This window comes from Pagrus pagrus (assembly GCF_965226575.1).
Source record: "Pagrus pagrus genome assembly, chromosome: 17".
NCBI lineage: Eukaryota > Metazoa > Chordata > Actinopteri > Spariformes > Sparidae > Pagrus > Pagrus pagrus.
Window position 1 is genome coordinate 24,705,144 of NC_140201.1, and position 21,406 is coordinate 24,726,549.

The 21,406-nt window shown below is 40.0% G+C and overlaps 1 protein-coding gene across 1 annotated transcript; it reads right to left on the reverse strand.

Moving 5' to 3' along the window:
* Nucleotides 1–4,872: 4,872 nt before the first annotated feature.
* On the reverse strand, nucleotides 4,873–20,699 carry LOC311273290 (protein lin-28 homolog A-like). The gene is made up of 4 exons (XM_084380270.1): nucleotides 20,599–20,699; nucleotides 19,079–19,239; nucleotides 14,332–14,510; nucleotides 4,873–5,306 (listed from the first exon to the last, which is right to left on the reverse strand). Exons 1-4 carry the CDS (start codon nucleotides 20,606–20,608, stop codon nucleotides 5,078–5,080), a joined length of 579 nt encoding a protein of 192 aa, XP_084236396.1. The 5' UTR covers nucleotides 20,609–20,699; the 3' UTR covers nucleotides 4,873–5,077.
* Nucleotides 20,700–21,406: the final 707 nt, after the last annotated feature.

Here is a 21,406-nt window from a genome sequence, read left to right on the forward strand (position 1 = left end):
AACAAAGTAATAAATACTTGAACACACAACATAACACACAACAAATTTTACAATACATACAAAACAGTTGTTTGGACATGCTGTTCTCAAGCTGTCCAAAATCACACCTGAGGTAGACTTGTATAGATTTCTGACGAGACGAGTTCTGTCTTGGTCACACATACAATAAGAAGCAAACTACAAGAAACAAGACACTGGGACTCGGGCCGGATTAGAGTATTAAACATGGTAGATTAGACCCCATTGTACTGCAGCATGGTCGGCATTATGGTGAGCTCAAGCACATAATATAGGCCTAATGATCCTTAATGATGATCAATACTGATGCTTTTAAACCTCTGTGCTGTGCAATCAGTGGGCTAATTTCCCAGTCCCCTTTAACATGAAGAAGCTACTCTATGATTCTACTCAATAACATGCAGATACATCATTAACATGAGACTATATCAAGACACATTGAAAAAAAAAAAAAACTCAGGTTATGTACAATAAAAACAAGTGACTTACCAATTTGGTAGCCTATCCATCAGAGCAGGACTAGTCAAAGTATATATGCCAGTGCCAATGATTAAGAAATAAACATTTGGTTGACTTAAATAGCCTTGTTTTTTTTTATATACACACTTATGTATCAATCTTATGTTCAGTATATTCCAGGGCTTATTTCGTAAATTAATCGTTTTAACTGATCCCTTTGATGAGTCAATTTTTCGTCAAACTGCTTTGCTACCAGACGACAAGAAGAAAGGTATACAATATTAAGAAAAGTTCAACATTTTGGGAAATATGTATATTTTAACTTTTTTCCTAGTGTGAGATAAGAAGCAGTTCCCCCTTGTAGCAGCTAGCTATTGGAACCGCTAGCCTGGTTGGGCCCAATAAAAAATACCCCTGCCAACATCTACCTGTATAAAGCTCGCCAATTATCAAAATTGGATGTTTAATCAATAACATAAACAGAATCTTAACAAATAACAGTCGTTAATTTCTTGACAAACAACGGCCGTGCCCAGCTGCACCTGACTGTTGTTTGTCAAGAAGTAGGCTAGCTAGGCCTAGCAGTCTCCATCTCCACTACAGGTATTTTTTTTAAATAATTTTTACTTTTCTGTTTTAGTACAGATTAAACAGAAACTATTTAAAGTGGTAGACATTTAAACTTAATGAGTTTTAAAAGAGCTCGCGAGCATGGTTTTTCACAGAGCCAGGCTAGCAGTTTCTCCTGTCTTCCAGAATATACGCTAAGCAAGGCTAAACACCCCTTGGCTCTACCATGTACGTGATGCATGAGATTGCTATCTATCTTCTTCTCTCAGTCTTGTAAAGAAAGAAAATCAGCATATTTTCCCAAATGTTAAACTATGCTTCAATGCTGTAAATGGAGTGTAGGCTGTGTAAAGACTCTCCCTAATTAAAGCCTTTAAACAGACAACACAGCCTAAACAATGCTGAAGTCTAGTTAATACCTTAGTGGCTAAGCTAGCTCAGCTTCTAAACCCATTCAGATGTCATGACGTAGGCCAAGTGACTACAAGTTTAGGCAACGTAATACTAATTTAATCTTGCTAAGAGATACATAATGTTAAAGGTGTCTAGAATGGATGGTTCCTTTAAGTCATTCAAGGTAACCGCAATATTGGCTGCTCTGTTTTGTGTGGCAGAAAATGACAAAGATAGTACATGGCTCATTGGGCAGTTCGATTCCCTGAGTCTTGCACCATAAGTAAACACATAAACATATCCTAAAAGAAACTACATCAAAAAACCTTCTTCCTGAGTTCAAAATAAGGATGCTATATACACTCTGTACTACTCCACACATAAACACTGGACTGCTGTGTTTTGTATGCAAAGTGAGAATACAGTTAAATTAAAGACTTGCAAAATTACAGTCATCAAACAATTAAACAGTAATAGAACTGTCAGAAAAACATTGTAAAAATCACAGGCTCAAAGGAAACGATTAAAGCTGACAAACGTTCTGTCTGCCCTTCAGGGAGAACAACTCTGAATAAATAGTCAATATAAAAAAGATAAAATCTATATACATTTAGCCGTCCACCAAAATGAATGAAGGCAAAAAAATTCTTCCTTCTGCTTCATCTACAGCAGATATTTTTATTTGAAAAACATCCCTGATATATGAGTGTGAACATTGCCTACGGATTTTCCCTGTTTTGCAGACAAAGTCTGCCATACAATCAATGCTGGTCTTGCATAAGTTCAAATAATGAAATGGCATCTTGGGTAATTAAGACATTTACCTCCCCAGTAATTGGAAAAAGTAAAATAATTTTTTCACAAGCACATTGTGAAGTAATGTTTTTAGTGGAATGACACCTGAAAGCAGCTCTCATCAACCCCATTGTAAACTGTGGGTTATGGCACTTGCGTTGTGACATTCATGATTCAATATGATACCTGAAAATGTTTTCACATGAAGGCATACACAAATAGTTTTAACAAAGTATTTGGCAGCCCAGGATATGTTATTCTTTTACATTCACACATTGGATTGTTTACCTCATGTTTCAAGTTTAGTGATAAAAAAATTAAATTAAATTAAAAAAACAATAATGCTATTTCGGGCCATTAATTTACAACACAGTACTGGGGCCACTTTCCTATTGAAAATAAGGTTGTAATATTTTGAGAAAAAATCAAAATGTTATGAAAATCAGCTGCAAGGTAATGATTTAAGGAACTCCCACTGTCCAAGTTATAGTGCCTATAAAAAGTATTCACCCCCTTGGATGTTTTCCCCTTCTATTGCTTTTATAAATGGAATCCTGGTCGATATAGTATATATATAGTTTTGCTATTTTGACAAAAAAAAAAAATACAAAAAAACCTCTTTAATGTCAAAGTGAAAACAGATTGCTACAAAGTAATATCAATGAATTAAAAATATATAATGTAAAATAAGTGATATATAAGTATTCATCCCTTCACGTATTTAGTAGATGCACCTTTGGCCACAATCACAGCAGAGGTCCAGCCAGTGATTGGACTGGTTGAGACCTATCCAGACAGTCTCAATCAGGCCTGCACATCTGAACACTGCAATTTTACTCCATTCTTCTTTGCCAAACTGCTCTAGCTCTGTCAGGTTGCATGGGGATTGGGCGTGAACAGCCCTTTTCAAGTCCAGCCACAAATCAAATTCTCTTTTGGATTGAGGTCTTGGCTTTGACTCGGCCACTCCAGAACATTCACCTTGCTGTCTTTAAATCATTTCTGAGTAGCTTTTGCCATATGCTTCTGGTCATTGTCTTGCTGTTAAATAAATCTTCTCCCAAGTCGTAGTTCTCTTGCAGACTGAATCAGGTTGTCCTTCAGGATTTCCCTATATTTTGCTGCATTCATTTTACCCTCTAGCTTTACAAGTCTTCCTGCTGCTGAGAAGCATCCTCACAGCATGATGCTATCACCACCATGCTTCACAGTGGGGAGGGTGTGTTTGTGGTGATGTGCAGTGTTTGGTGTCTGCCAAACACAGCATCTAGTCTGATGGCCAAAAAGCTCAATTTTGGTCTCAGCAGACCAAAGAACCTTCTTCCAATTGACCCGGGCAACAGTTGTTGTGTGCAGAGTCTCTCCCAGCTCAGCTGCTGAAGCTGTTAACTCCTTCAGAGTAGTCATAGGTGTCTGGAGGCCTCCCTCACTAGTCTCATTCTTGAACGGTCACTCGGTTTGTGAGGAAGGCCTGCTCTATGCAGATTTACACATGTGCCATATTCCTTCCATTTCTTACTGATGGATTTAACTGAACTGACTCAGTGACTTGGAAATGTTTTTGTATCCATCCCCTGACTTCTACTTTTCAATCACCTTTTCACAGAGTTGCTTGGAGTGTTCTTTTGTCTTCATGGTGTAATTGTAGCCGGGAGTACTGATTAACCAGTGACTGGACCTTCAGACACAGGTGTCTTTATACTACAATCACTTGAGACACATTCACTGCACTCAGGTGATCTCCATTTCACTAACTGTGAGACTACCAGCACCAACTGGCTGGACCTCTTTTGAATTAGGTCAGTCACTTTAAAGGGGGTGAATACTTAGACAGTCATTTATTTTACATAATTTATTTTTAATTAATTGACATTACTTTGTAGCAATCTGTTTTCACTTTGACATTAAGGAGGGTTTATATTTTTTTTTAATCATTTTTGTCAATAAATCCAAATTATATTCACCATGATTCCATTTATAAAAGGGGAAAACATTCAATGGGGTGAATCCTTTTTATAGGCAATGTATGTCTACTAAAAGTGTTTTTGTCACTGACAGGCTGAGGTTGTTACTCTAAGTGTCTGACAACATTACAGAAAGGATTCCTACAGAGAGAGACCTTTTTGTTTAGTAATAAGATCCTTCTTGAACCAGAAGCCCAAGTCTAAGTCTCGTTCTGAAATCCCGTGAGTTGTAACAGTTGTTGCTTCATCTATATTGTCAAAAGTCAGATGACTTTGGATATAAATTCTTGCTGGCAGCTCATCTAGGTAAACTCCCAACTCTGACTCACATCTGCACCGTTGTATTCAACAACTCTGCAACAACTCACATCTCCTAAGATTTCAGAGTGAACTTGTGTTTCTGGTCACAAAATGGATGGATTATTATTTAACGAAAAGGTCTGTCTTTGTAGGAATTGTTACCATAAGGTTGTCAGACACTGGCAGAAACAAGCACTTATAGTAGACGTTATTTTGACGGTGGGAGGATGTCCAAAGGACTACCTTGCAGCCGATCTATTGGATCGATTCCAAAACTTTTGGTGAGTATGAATCATTTACACACCAAAACAAACAAAGGGCCCAAGTTTTAAAATACCAGAAATCCCCTTTAAAATTTTCGGGCTACTTAAGTTACTTATCCAAGGCAGAAAAAACAACACAAAAAGAAAAATAAATACATTTTTAAAGTTGACATGACTGTCAGCGCTCTACTGAACAGAACATCACATCAGTACCATGGTGATGACTCCTATTTTATCACTCAATAAATAAAACCTGAGGTAGCTCTTTCTGTAAGCAGCGTTCCAGTGAAAAACCTCATAGTTTCCCTCAGTCATTTACTCAAAGTGTTCGGAGAGGCTGGTCTGGCTTTGCTCCTCTTCATCATCCCTCCGTGAGATAGCTGGTCCCTGAGAGCCCGGAGACGAATGCTGCTGCTGCTGCTGTGCTTTGAGTGGACAGTTGGCCACCATGTGGGAAACACTCTGACAGAAATGGCACTTTTTGGGCTGAGGGGGCAGCTGACACTCTTTGGCATGATGGCCTGCAGCTCCACAGTTGTAGCATCTAGAATGAACAGAGGAAAATTAATTACTTCAAAGGTGGCTATTACAGTGTTGCTCAGTTACTTTGGCACAACTGCCAAATGAAAATCATTGTTCCTCCAACGCTGTGTGCAACTCTCAAGCACATTGATGCCGTTAGTCAGTGGTGGAAAGTAACTTAGTATATTTACTGAAGTACTGTACTGTGAATTTAATACGTTACTTGAGGTACTTTGTTAAACCACCGTTACCAGTTTCAACATTAAAGTTGCATCAGTGCATCAATCATTGTAACATACATTATTTTGAAATATGCCTTTCTGCATAGTGAGTACTTTTACTTTTGGTACTTGAAGTACATTTTGATTTAAGTACTTTTGTACTTTTAGTTTTTGGTAGAACTTACATTGTCACATATAGTTGACGGGGCAGCTATCATTTCTCAAACACATTCACACCACAGAGGGCAAAGCTAAGTTCAGTTACTGGACATGCAGCCAGCAGATACAGCACACCATTTGGGAAGCACTGATCTAAGCTATGACAAAGGGACATGTTACTCTGACAGCAGTGATGCACAAGCAGAAAATGTGCTTAAGAAATTGAGAAAAACTGTGAACTCCAAAGTAAATGCTATTTCTTATTATCTTAATAATTAAAGTACTGTAATCGTTTCATTGATTCTGAAAAAAATCTCATCTGCAGTGAAGTGACATTCAACCACCAGAGGGCAGCACACTCCAGCTTTACTTTCAGATCCCCTGTCTCTTAACATACACTGGGTGCATCCACATTTCCCTCACTTGCAGCTTTTCCTTGCGTCTTAGTCCCTCCCAACAAGGATTTTTTGGAGAGGCGCGAAGAAACCATGGCAGGAGAGAGGAAACAAGGAAATATGTTTTAAGTGAAATGAGACGTGTTTTCCTCTGCAGCGTCACGTGAAGTGACGTTTCTGATGACGGCTACAGCTGATCACAGCTGGATCAGCTGTCGGTCAGCTTTCATAGCTTTAGAGACTTTAGATGAGCGTATGCACACAGTCCCTTACCAAAAATGCATGTAGGGAGTTAAACACTATCTATATATACATATATATATTTGTTATTTAAGTCTGTATTAGTTTTTCAATCAACATGAACATTAACACAAATGTACAAGTGTACATGTAAAAGAAAAGCACAGACTGCACAGAATAGACAGAAGCACTAAGTCCACCAGCACAATACCAGTCTTTGAAAAAGTCATCCACTGACCCACTCTAGGATCCAACTCAGCAACTAAAGAAAAGTCCAAATAAATAAATAAAAGAGAGAGCCCGTCCTTACGCCATGATAATTAACAGAAAATGAAATACTGAAGAAATCAAAGAGAAACATAAATCCGAAGGCAAATACATTTCTCAATCATAAAATAATGTCAGGCTCCTATAACACATCTCCTTTAATAAAAAACAGAAACTTGTAACAGATATGACTTGTTATGGTTGTGTGGGTTAGCTAACATTAACTCCAATGATGCATTCTCTGTCATTTACTTAACCTGCTCTCTATATTCCGGTCTGACTTGACTTTTCCAATGGCAGAGGATAATCCTAGCAGCTGAAATTAAGCCTGTTAGAGCTCGGGCAAATGTCAGCTTGGATATTGTGGGTAAACGCGACCTGTCCCCCAGGCGGCAAAGCTGAATTGATTCAGGCACAGGTGTGCCCAGCCACTCCTGTATTGCTTTAGTTATTTCCTCCCAGAAGGGCAGAACCAGAGGGCAGGCCCACATTACATGGATAAAGTTGCCTACCTGCCCTTTACATTTCCAGCACAAACGTTTTTCTAGTAAACCCATTTTATGAAGCCGGACAGATGTAAAGTCACAACGATGAAGTATCTTGTAGTATATAAATGTGCCTCTGGCTTCTCTTGTGACACAGCCTGTACTGGAAATTATCTCTGCCCACGAGTCCTCGTCAATGTTCACATTCAAATCCCTCTGCCATATTAGCCTGAGATTCTCACAAGTGCCATACATTGCATTAGCAATTATGTTATAAAATGTGGGGGCTTATTTTTAGGTCATTTAAAGTAGGACCATACCATATTATCATCCCCAGGTAACTGCTTAATTACACTCCCCAAACTACTTCTTATTGCAGATAGCTCCAGAAATCTGATCCATCTTTTAGGGTAAACTCCGAGTAAATATTTTTTTAATAATAACACAGAACTAATAAATGTTGAGAAATTTGGATAATCAATAAAGTCAAACTGATATGCTTTGTGCGTAATTGTGCAGAGCTCTCTTAATGGAGAGATGCACTTCCATTGTTTCTGCTGCTGGTAGTGCAGGTTATTTATAATTAGTTTAATGTTTTCATCATTAATGAGATCTATTATTTCACCCACCAGCAACCCATCTGATATTATTCAGATTGTTTATTTTCATGACCTGGACTGCCCAATCCAAGGATTTTCCGCAGTGTCCATAGATATGTGATCTACGCGTCACCACTGTGGTAAAAGCAATGTGTTTCTTTGTTTGCAAATCAAATCAAATCAAATCAAATTTTATTTGTATAGCCCAAATTCACAAATCACAGTTTGCCTCAGAGGGCTTTACAATCTGTACAGAGACGACACCCTCTGTCCTTCGACCCTCGATTCGAGTGAGGAAAAACTTGCCCCAAAAAAAGGCCCTTTTAACAGGGAAAAAAAATGCGGAAGAAACCTCAGGGAGAGCCACAGAGGAGGGATCCCTCTCCCAGGACGGACAGACGTGCAATAGATGTCGCATGTACAGAGCAGATCAACGAGATCACAATGTATACAATTATAAGCGATGGTTGACAGGAGTGAAAGTACATAAAGATGTATTACAGCAATAATAATGAAATGCACATGGAAATGTGATTACTAGTGATAACAGTAGTAGTGATTAATGGTAAGGATAGTATGTAGTAATGTAGTAAGTTTGCAGTGAGCAGTGTAATTAGTAAAGACATTTATGTGATTTAGAGTTCAGGCCTACACTTAAACTGTGATTAACTTGGATTTTTGGATGGGTTGAAATAAAGATTTGATCTCTTTTGCGATTATCCTTATGACTCTGCATTATTCCACCTGCTGACTGTGCCCTAGAATATAACCAGTCCTGTGATTTTTACAAGTTTAAATAACTTTGAAGCAGACGGCAGGCCGTTCTGCTGGATGATCGTCGAAGGCTCATCTCAGGAGAAACTCTGACAGCTGGGATCTGCACCTGCTTTACTGTCTTGTTTTGCAGTTTGTGTGAGTTCAGCTCCTATTTAATCCTCGCAATTTCTCATTGGACATATTAGTCATGATGTGAAGCACCTGCTGACATCCTGTTTATTAATCTTCGTGCAAAGGAAGCTTCTCTTCTACACATTACATTTCCTCTAGATTTTTTTGTGAACCCACAACTTGATCTTATATTATATATTCATCATTTGCCTCAGTATTTATTGATACTCTGGACAAGGACGACTTCCAGTTACAGTGCGGAGCGAGGAAACGACAAATAAGGGAATTGGGATGTACCCAGGATCTGCCACCATGCATCCACATGAAGTGGAGTCCCAGTGGTGGACAGCTGTTAGGGGATTTGTCCAAATTGATCTCTGTTCCTCAGGGGCAGGTATCAGGGATTCTTTGACAGCCTGGCTTTGTTTTTCCACGAACCAAGATAATAAGGTGGACCATGGTTAGTTCAGGTTTAGTCACCCTGAACTAAAAACATTCTTTTTCGTCTTTTTAACCTCACTGTGACATTTCAGCTTCAGTGTGCAGAATGCTTTATGTGCAGATGGAAAGTTTCTCTGTGCTGACGTAGTCTCACTTTAACACGTGGACTTTCCAGCAGGATTTTATGACATCACAGTTTGGAAGGAAATTATGGTCCAATATGCATTTACACAAGTGTGATGTGGTAAACTAACACAGAGAAGACACTCTCAGTGAAGTAGGAGACATCTTCTGCTAGTTAAATGTTTGAAATGAACAATATTGGCATTTTGAGAGATTCTAGATTTTTCAATAAGAACCAGTGGATGAGCTGTTAAGAATTTGTTGCTATTTAACTGAACCTTTTGTGCATTTCAGACACCAGGCAACAGTTTACCACAATATGTTAAATACTCCACAATATTAAAACAAGCTCACAAGAGATATCTTGGCAGCCATTAAGCTATTTGAGACCATTAAATGTTCAGGCATTTAATCAGGCCTCGTCATTAACCCCCTCAAACTGCTCGTCAGATGACTACTGATCTGGCAGAAATTCAGCAACAACAAAACCATCATCAACGTTATTAATGATTCCTGTGCTTCTGCTGCCATGGCAGGCCCACAGTCTGCTGTGAGAAAGGCCTTCACAACAGTAAAACTGTTTCTAATTGAAGTTTACAAGCAATCTGTCATTAAAACAGAAATATGTTACACAACAATTACATTTCACCGACAGGATTCCACTGAAAGTTAATGGACGATAACGTTAAATTATCATCCAGCCCTAATCCTGCTACTGCCATGAGCCTCCACGCACAAGAGTTGTTGCTAAACAGGCTGCTTTGGTCTTGTAGTTATGTGTGTATTGTTCACAGTAAATCTATGCTGAGCAAGCTAATGATCAGCAGCTAAGTGAAATCCTGTTGGGGAATTCATTAGAGCAGAATAAATAAGGCCAGTGAGGCTGGAGCACTGTGCGGCGTGACACAAAGAGACAGCAGCCACTTAAACAGGCAGGCAAAAACTATTGATTATTTTCTACACTGACAGCCTGGTTTTCTATGGGCCCTTTGCTCTCCATCTGCAGTGAAGGCAACATCGCCTGTCCAATTATACAAACATTTCTTCAGACTTCTGAAATATTACGATCATGCTTCATGCATTAGACAAGGAGGTGCTTGCAGGAGACCAAACGCACAATAACTAAATCTACTATGACTGAGTGTCCCTCAGTGTTATAAACAGAATATACAGGCATCTGTTTCAGGGATGAGCTCAGTCACCTACCTCCATGTCACCTGCTGCTCAAGATGTTTATGTTATTGCCAACAATTCTAATTTTAAAAACAAAACCAACTGTAGAAACCAGCAAGTATCCAACAAAAAAAAAATCCACCCCCCTCCCTTCAGGCCTCCCTCCAAAGCCACTGAATACACAGACACTGACTGGTCACAGCTCTCGCTGGCCAACAGGAACATATGTGTTTGCGGCTAGTTTGCTTTGTTCCACAAGTTCACTTGGGTTTTTTGGTCTAAAGAAAATATAAAGAAACAACTAAACCATAAGCACAAACAAAATAGTCATCACATTTGTACCTCAGTCTGAAAAGGCTACCTGGCTACCACTGTAGTATGTGTGCTTTGTGCTAACACTACTGGGTTAGTGCTTTGTGCTAACACGACTGGGTTAGCTGCTGAATGAGAGGCTCGGGGCCTGTGAACGCAGCACATAGTTATCATCACTAACCATATCCAATGACCTCAAGTCTCACTCACATGTAAGACATCACCTATCATTATCATAATAAAGGTAAACAACAGACATGGCTATTGTTAGTACTCGCCATTGTTGAGCTAGCAAGTTAGCACATTTTGGCTGCACTGTCTCTGCTCTTGTGCCACTAACTGGCTACTGGCGTTAGCATTATATCCGATGGTAAACTTGACTTCTTTTCCTGACTCAAGTTTGTATGAGCCACTCACCAAAGAGAGTTGGGTTATCAAGTCAGTCACCCAGAGCCCCAGCACCCACACAACAAGCTAATCAAGAGTCTTCCGCCGGCTAGGCCTGCTAACGTTCTGTTTAGCTCTCCACTAACTTAAATAGATTTAAATAACTGAATGGATGAAACTCAAAGACAAAGTCATTCCACAGGGTTGTGATGTTCAAAAATATGAATCCTCTGTTTTATAGCTGCTCGTTTCATTATTGTTTGATTACAATGTCAACTTAGCTTCCAAGCATGTTTCTGGAGGCTTAGAAAGAAGCGTTTCAGAGCTCAACACAAGTTGACTTCCAGGTATCAGGACATCCAGTCACTCACTTGCACTCAGTGTGCTGAATCAACCAGTGCTACCCACTCACTCACATAATGAGATCAAGAGACCATATCTTTCCTTCTCACACTCTCTCACACACACACACACACACACACAGACACATTTCTCCAACGCTTCTGAATTATTTAACAAATGTCCAAATTGATGTTGATGGGAGAAAGAAGTAGAACTGAACCGCTCCCATGCAGCACCCGGACAATAAACGGAACGAGGTGAACATGAACTATGTTAGGAAGACTTTCTGTACCGTCATACAGAGGGTGAAGTGGAGCAGCGGACAGCAGCACTAACAAGTGAGACCGGTTGACCAACATACACTGCAGCACTGGGAGCGCGAGTAGTGCGTGACTCGTGCAATCCCAGTCGTGTGTGGGGGTTTCCTTTCTCACAGGGCTAGTTTAATACAATTATCAACTACAAATACAGCTAATTAAGAGTTGCAGAATAGTGTGAGTGAAGGGTGGTCTCACATCGTCATCAAAGTTAACACCAGGTGCAAGGGGCGAGTCACTCAACGAGTTAATAGAGATAAAGACTCTCACTCTCAGGTCAGAAAAAAAGAGTCTTAAGTTTTGAACGATTGACTCGCACATCGAAACATGAGTGCACGGGCAGAATACACACAGGAGGGTCGTCCAATCATTTCATACTGGCCGAATGAAATTGCTGGATGGGCTTATTACAGGCCTGTGACAGCTATAAGCAGCAGGTTTTTTTACTTCCTTTCTTACATCATTTGAGTTATTGATTGCTGTCAGGAAGAGATTTTTTTTTAAATATAACAAAAAATGTTCTAAAATAACTCAACAACACCAGCTGTAATACTTTCCAACTACCCGACCCTGTCTGTCTGTGGCCTACTGGTTCCTACTGAAGACTTGAATCTTTTTAAAAAAATAGACAACAAGCTATCACATAAAGTCAAACACGTAAAGTCATATCAACTTTAGAAAGTTGTATAATTCTCATTATTAACTCACACTTGGTGCTCTGGTTAGTGTTTGGGGCAGCAGAACAGTGTCTGTGGGATTGAGACAAAATAAACTACGGTGTGTGTGTGTTCATGGTAATGAAGGAACAGAGTAACAGTGTGGCTCATCCGTGTGTTTTTAATATCTTTTGGACAACAATGCAGCTCTATGGCACAGAGGAAGAGGATATACCAGCCTTTGATACACACACAGTACGTCTTAGTAGATACATTAACTGCACTGTTCTGTCTTTTCATGGAATTTGTTGGTGATCAGAAAAAAATATAGAATAAATGTCTTTTAAAACAGTCAAATTCAGTCTGTGAGATACAGAGTGATGAAACCCAGAGTGAGCCCTGGATCACCTCTCAGCTAACCACCACTTCCTTCCTCTCTTCCTCCCAGCCCCCCATCACTGCTCAGTATTGATCAGCGTGGCCACAAGGGGAGGGGGGGGGGCTCCTTTGTTTCAATACTACCGTGACCTCTGAACCCTGACCCCCGCTCGCTCAGCCACCCACCTCTCCACCTAATTTGCACACCACATCCCATTGTTGCCATGGCGATGGTGACCTCTGACCACCTACATCTGTTATCAATTAAACGGATGGGATCCGTCCTCACTCTGAATACTACATTTATGTTTGGGAGGAAAGAGGGAACATGTGAATGCAATCAAACCTATAGCGGATACTTAAGAACAGGAAGTGGTGGGATTATTTTTATCACCGCTCCATGCACCATGATTAATGATGTCCAACTTAATAAGATGTTATCGCATTAATAACTTTGTCAGATCTTAATGGCCTCCAATCTGCACATCAAACTTCTTTTCTCTCAGCTGCAACATTCAAGTATAGGAATGCGAGAGGAGGAACATCTGAATGTAATCAAACCCAGCAGGTATTTAAAGACAGGAAGATGTGGGATCCGTTTTATCACTGCCAGCCATGATAAAAATTACTTATATCTACAAGATGCTATCAAATTAATAGTCTCACTGGATCTTAATTACCCGAACGAGCATCAAAGACAAACAGAGCAATTCCAAATAAATTACAGTCTCCTCAGTAGCATTCATTTGTAGGTTCATTTATAGCCGTTGAGTTTGTGTTTGGTGAAGAACTGATGAAGCTACACAGAGACCAAAGGACAGAGCACTGGGGGTGAATATTCTGAGATCAAACAATGTATTGATCCAGCTCAGCCTGCTGCTCCACAGAGAGCAAAGAGCTTTCTGTTTGAAAGCTTCGTTTAGTTTAGTTTAGTCTAGTCTAGTTTAGTTTAGTGGACACTACAAATATCTCCCTCTGCTTCGGGTCCTTTTCATCTGTATGATTCTGAGAGTCAAACAAAAAACATTTCCCAAATAATAATTCAGTTTCTTTCTTCACTGAAAGGTTCAAATCTGCCGTATTAAACACTTGACATCAATCAGAACAGTTTTGCAGGATAGCCGATTTTCCATTTTTTTATCTACTCTATTTGCTAGATTCTTTTACAAGTCAGATACATCTTTATTTTATTGATCTATTCCTTGTAGACTTGTTCTGGAGCCAGCAACCTATAACAATTTCATTAGATGTTGAACTATGTATGATTGTGAATGTGAAAATAAAGCTGATTTGACCATCTGTCAACATGCTCTACAGCTGGAGGCTCTGCACAGAAGCACTGGGTAGATAAATAAACTGTTAGTGATCAAGAAACAGTTCCAGCATGTAACTCCTCCTAAAGTGAACAACTGTCATTTTCACACGTCTATCTGTGCTCATATTAAACAAACAAGATATAACATTTTAATAAGTTAGCTTTAGAGGAGCTAGCAGGCATGTGTTTACAATACCAGGATAGCTTTTGATAGCTTGTCTTTAACCCTGCGAACTACGTCCTGACTCTAGGTCTGCTCGGACATAAGATTATTGATATTCTCATCATAATTCTCAAAATGTTTAACAGTTCAAGTCATAAATCAGCATGTGTATCAGAATGGACCTACCTGTCACCCCTGGAGCGACGTTTCTGGGTGCTCTTTGGCCTTCTCTCACTGCCCAGACATGGTGCTCCATTTGGTCCAGTAACCCGGACAGACTCCAGCCCTTTAGATGATTTCTTAAACGTGAACTCTACAGCTTCACCCTCTCTGAGGCTGCGGAAGCCCTCCATGTGCAGTTTGCTCTGTTAATAAGAGAGAGTGAGGTTCGTGAGGGTTTAGGCAGTTGTCACAGATTGCCACAGATTTATCTGGTTTCCTTTTTGAGATTTATTATCAAAAACTTTTCAATTCCACAACTTTACATGTACTGTAGGTCGACTATGAAAGCAGCTTACAATGCCCCATATTGCCGTTTCTTGTTCAGCAATGACCTTTAGTGGCTGTAGTAATTATTACAGCTGAAAAGGAGGAAGTGAGGAGAAGTAGTATAAAGAGCTGACAAAAAGTCCATATAGGAAGGAGGTCGGAGTTGGACATTTGGGTTGAACAAGCATAGGACTTTGATTCAGGACACTGCTGTTTGTGTCCAGTGTGAAGCCAGTGAGTTCTTTTAACTTACCTATGTAGCTGAATTTACATCATGAACATAAGGTAACATAAGTTACTATGTAACGTAGGTAGGTTTGTAGCTAAAGTTACACAAGTAACGTATTTATTTTAAGCCAAACTGTGTGTTTTTCTAAACCTAACCAAGTAGTGTTGGTTTTGATTCACAGTTAGAGAAAAGCTGGTGATCACAGTGAAGCATTTAGTTGCAAAAGAGCAAGATATTTTCCTTGGTGGAGACCAAATACGGAGCTAAATGGCAGTAACTATTAGACTTAAATTCATCAGGTGGACACAAATATGACTCCAAGTGAATTATGTTACTCTGTGTACAATGTGAAAATGTACTGTGTGTGTAAATGTGTGAATAAACAACTGTTGTTAGTTGATTTGTCAATGTTGTGTTCACCTGCACTGTCCCCAAGTTAACAAAAGATCATGTATTGTAGGTTTAAGTGTTATTTTAGCAGCTTCTACAAGATAAATACAGCTGTTTAGGGTGTAACGTTGTTAGATGTCTGAGCTTTAAATGATCCAATTCCACTTTTAACCAAGACAAAGGTACTTAAATAATTGACTGCACACTTGAGATAATCACTATAAATGTTGCACAAACAGAAACGTGTAGCTCTCCGTCAGGGAATCCTCAGCCTTCTCCTAAAAATCCAATCGTGTTGACAGCCCTGTTAAAACATCAATGCTCTCAAACACCCCTCCTCCCCTTGTGTGTCTCCAAAGCATTCCTCACCCCAACCCCCCCTCTGCTTCCTCAGCATCACCACCTCTGTAAAATGAGTCCATCTGGTCAAGTCTCCAGATGACCACTACACTGGAGGATGCTGGGAGATGACACGGGAGGATTGCATTCCTAGGATAGCTATTTGAAGACGTGGCATGAATGTACACATCCTGAGAGAAGTAAATCACCAAACAGTGGACTACACTATTGATCTTTTACTAATTAGCTTCCTGACTGTAGTGGTAAATAAAAAGAGCGCACAGTCAACATGCCAAACACCAGCTGCAGTTTAGGGAAAACAGTGATATTACCTTTTCTTTCCAGAAATACCCACATTTTATAGAACACTGCAGCTTTATGTGGCCATGTGGAAATACAAGGCTACACCCCTCACACCCCACTCCTCTGTAGCATGTTTAAAATAGTTTGGGGATGAAGGTGATCAAGTGGACTTTAAGGGGTCAGTATGCTTCAAACAAAGTGCATGTCGGATTACAAGCTTTTTGGTTTTTTGTGTGTGAAAGTAGGCAGAGTTTGAAAGGTTTTCCCTCAAGGTGTCTTTTTATTTTCTTTCACTTTTCATAAGAACAACTGAATGTAACGCCATGAGTGCTTTTGAGAAGAGGCTGGTTAAAAGTGCACATTGTTTGGGCCTACGTGCACCCAGCTTCTTTTTCTGAGTGCTCCACCAACCAGAAAAGCACTGGTGTCACCACTGTTGCTCTTTATCAGGCAACCAATCATACATTAGATGGGGCGACACTTGTCATCCGTCACCCGGGTAACCCAACCCAATCAGCACAGATACTGTGCGTTCAAGCTGAGCGTTTCTTTATGTTTCACCTTTACATTTTTTTTTACGTTCCATTTTCTATTTCTCTGTCATTACAATGTTGTGCTTGTGCTCTGGTTAGGTTTCGGCACAAAAAACACTTCATAGTTTAGCTTAAAACACCTCTTTTGGTTGCAGAAAACACACCTGGAAATGTCCCCAGCTCTCCTAAAAAATATCTAGTGGTGTTTTTCCTCATCCCCTGCACCTCCCCATTTGACAGTCATTTAATAAACATGTAATGTGAATATTATACGGCACGTTGTGTACAAATGTCAGTATGGTACGTAGCCTATGCAATGTTAAAGTTGGACATATCTGTTGTTTGCAGAAACCTTAACTGCTAACATTATATACTGGCGACTACGCTGGGTAACCAAGAACATGGAGGAGAAGCTTGTTCTGGCTGTGTCTGTCGACTCTTGCGCTTTATCATACAGGAGCGATCATAACAGACAGTAATGCTCATTTGGGAGCAGATCTGCTGGACACTGAAATGCTGCTGATGAGTGTTGTGCTTTAATCACCCTCAAAACCAACGTGCAGCGTTTTTTTCTCTCACCCCACAAACGCATTAACAGAGTGCTCCAAAGCACACTGCCAGCACTTTTCTGCAAAAAAAATAAGCGTTATGTGGACACAGGCCCTTTTTGCCATTTGTACGAATCATCACAGTGAGGCTACAAGACACAGAGATAATGGACTGGGTTGGTGTGTCAGGAGGAGATGACAGGCTTTCTGGCACCGTTCTGAAACATTTTCTGCCTTTAGACCTGACAGACAACACATTGTGTGTCCTTGCTTGTTAAAAGCATACTGAGGTCTTTGGGTACCGCAAATTCTGAACATATTGTATCATCAGTTACGAGAATCTTACATTTCAGATTGTCTCCAAATTATTTAAATGTTGGTCATTATAAAAATACAGACTACAATCTCCCATTTGATCAAAGCTCTGCACACCGGAGCGGCATGTACATGCCTTTGTCCCCCCTCTTTCATCACATTTACAACAACACAGAGGAAGGTAATCTGAGAAGAGGGCTCTGCCAACAGGCTCCACATGGGAGGCGGGACTGAAACTCAGGGTTGGGTGGGCTCCCTGATGCTTTAATGACTTTATAACAGGAAGCAGGGCTGGACGGGGAGAGGAATGAGCCTTGTTTTCTCTGCTTTAGCCTCTAACCCCTTTAAAATAGAAATGTTGGAGCTCTAACCCCCCCACCCCCTCTACACCTTTGAGGTTCCACAGCAAATATCTGTCCGTGAGGTGAAGAGAGTGGGGGAGTGGCAGGACAAACTCAGGCATGGTTGACTTTAAGATGTGTTAATCTTCAGGTAATTTTACACAAAAACACATCAGATGTCTTACAGTCCGCTTACAAGCTGCTTTTAAAGGATACAGCCGGACTTTACTCCACAGAGTTTTTCCTGGTCTGTCAACTGAAACAACTGTGAAAAAAGCCCAACACACTTTTCGAAAAAAAAGCAGCTTCAACCAGAGTTGATTGTCATTTTGCTTAAAAAGTGAGTTTCAGCTTTACATGCAAGCTTTGCCCTTACAGAATCTTAAAGAAGCATTTGGTTTTCATGAATAAACAGACTTCTTACACATGATGAATATGGCTGCAACACTATCACCAGAATAAATGTTGACCATGTAGGTTTCTGCAAACCACAGATATGTTGAAACTTTACGGTTCTTTAGGCTCAATTTTCAATTTTATCTGTGCTTATGATCTGGTTAGGCGTAGGCACAACTACCACTGGGTTAGAGTGAGGAAAACACCATGTTTTGGCTTAAACTACCTGTTCTAGTCACCACAAAAATGGCTGGAAAAAGTCCTGTATCCCATATCAAATGAGTTCACGCTTACAAGAATATGTGATAACCTTTAGCTAAGCCAAGCTTTTAACTGTTCTTCTTATATTATTCTCAAATTTGATGAATGCTCATAAGTTGCATAGTTGCAAGTTCATAAGTGTAATAAAATTGCCATCTGTGTAACTTCAGCCTGATTACCAGAAAGGACTGCAGACGCACGTATAACCTTTTGTCGTATTTGTACCTGTAATGGTCCTTTAAAGATTACAGTGGTGTAATTCTGTATTGGACTGAGATCTAAGAATGTCTTAACAAAAAACTCAACCTAACTTTATGAAGCCACACTGGGAACACAGGACCATAGCACCTCTAATAAAGCATCATACTGACACAATAATGATGTTGTTCATATTTCAGACCTTATGTTTATGGTCATTTGTCAGTCATCAGCCATCCGAATTTGAAGTTTTGTATAATTCTGCCAGGTCATTATTTTGTCCACACAGGCTTATTAATTTCAGTTTTGTCAGCACTTGATATTGTGACTGTAGCTTGAATGTGCTCTGCAGTGGCCACTAATGTACAGAATCTTTATTTATAAGGTGCCACTGTTGTGTTGTGTTAGTTATCTCTGAAATATATTTTTTTAATTTGTGAGTAAAACTGTCAGATACTGTGATGTTTAGATACAGAAATGTCAATTGCCACTGTTTATATGTAAGCTATTATCTCCAACTCTTGCGCATTCAGTGCAGTGGTTCACCCTCAGAGTAAAGCGCCTCTGTGCGTGAAAAGCAGGTCCTCTCACCTGGTGGACGAACACGTCGAGCGGCTCCTCCAGCGGAGCTCCGTCCCTGCTGCTCATGGAGAGGAAGCCGAAGCCCATCCGCATGTTGAACCACTTGCAGACCCCGCTGCCCCGAGACAGAGCCGCGGCGGAGCCCTCCTCCTGTCCGTGCGCACAGCCTCCTGCACAGGACGCACACACACAGACAGTGATGTTAGAGGGCCTGATGACAGGAGGACGCGCTGTGTCATGACTGCCAGCAAAATACACGACGGCAGCATATACTGTTACTATAAAAATATATAGTTTCTCAGATTACGCGTGTGGGAAATACTTTACAACAGAGGTACAACTGGTCGTGTTTTATTATCAATTAATAGACAGATTATTTTCATTTATCAACTACAAAACGCCATAAAAATAGTGAAAAATGCCCATTACAATCTCCACAAGATCATGATGCCAAACTTAAAAGTCTTGTTTTGTCCAACTAACAATGCAAAATCTAAAGATATTTAATTTACTATAATAAAAGACTCAAAACAACAAATATTCACATTGTTGAGAGGCTGAAACAAACCAACCTTCAGCACTTTGCTTAAAAATGACTTGATCGATTATTTTATTTATTTATTTATTTATTTATATTCACACTAAATTTTTATAGTTTTAATATGTCTGTTAAGTATTTTTAGTATTATTTCTTGATTTGCATATACAGACCACATCACATTCCTCGTATCTGTAAACTTACTTGGCAATAAAAGCGATTCTGATTCTGATTTTCAAACGATTATTTTCGCCTTCCTTCCCTTTGCTCTTCTCCTTCTACTCTATTACTATTACTTTCTCTCACTGATACGAGGTCACATAATTACACCTACAACTGCTAAAACACGATGACGTGATGAAATGTTGGTGCTGCATTAATTAAGTCAATTAATGACAATAAAGTGTTTAAAAAGCAAATCTGACCATCACGACTGTAAAAAAATGTTTGCTCATTATTTAAGATACATGACTGTAATTTGTACATTAATTGTCGTTATTGTTATATTAAATTACATATCATTATTATGTATATATTCACATTTTTCATCAACACATGTCCTAACATGCTACTCCCATGACCAGCAGGCCTTCAAAATAAAATGCATCTTCCCTGTGCCAACGTTAGAATCGACAAACAGCTAAATCTTTCTGTAAGCCAATGTTTAAACGGTCTTTATCTGCTCCTCATAGAAGCGGATTGTCAGTAAATGCTCAGTAAATGATCTCCCCTGGTCTACCTGTGAAGCTCTGATTGGAAGCAGAGCCCATCCCGCCTCTCTGCTGCTGCTTCCCGGCCTTAGAGTGGACTGAGCTGCTGCCCGAGCCCCTCACACCTCCGTCCTACCTCCACGTCAACAAAGACATGCCTTCCCCCCAGACACTTTTGTGAAAGGACAAACCAAGCAGCCTCTCAGAAAGGAGAGGGAAAGACAAAGAAAGAGGCCCTCTTTCTATTCAGCCTCCTTTATCTGCAAAGAAGTTCCTCATACCTTCTGCCATGGTGGGAGGTTTCCACAGCCTCCTGCAGAAACTGCTCCGGCCCACTAAATATCAGATGAACTGAGTTAACTGCATGCTGGGTATCCGTGCACGTTCTCTCTATTTGCAGCCCTCCAGGAGAAAGACTGAAAGACTGCCTCTCCCCTGCCTCCTGCTCTCTTCTTGCACAATATGCAGAACCTCACTGACCCTCCTACCTCTGGTAACCCCCACCACACACCACACACCCACACACACACACACACACACACATACACACCAACACCTTTTCGGTCAAGTCCACGTGATTTCCAATTACAGATAAATCACACTTGGTCAATAAGATAGGGAGCCAAAATGACCAATTAGAGCTTTGGACATTACAGCATCAGCTTTGCACCCAAAGGTCCAGAAGGATATCACTCCGCCCACTGCCACCCTCCACCACACACAGGGACTGTGTTATGTGTCAACATAAGCAAGATTATCTAATATATATAGGCTTAATCCATAAATGTACTTAAAATTAAATGTATTCACTTGCTCAAAAGCACACTGGAATTTTACTGATTACAGAACATTTATTTTATATAGTGCTTTTCAGGGTACACAAATACACTTTACAGGTTAAAAAGCAGAATGATAAAAACAACACACTAAAAACATTAAAAGAGGAGTTATACATTAAAGGCAGCTCTAAAAAGGTGAGTATAGTATAAAGTACAGTATGTCAGTATGACTGTGACCATGATGGCATTGCTTTTAAAGATTATATAAGTCAAAGGAATCAAGTGTCAGTTTAAAAAAACAAAGACAATA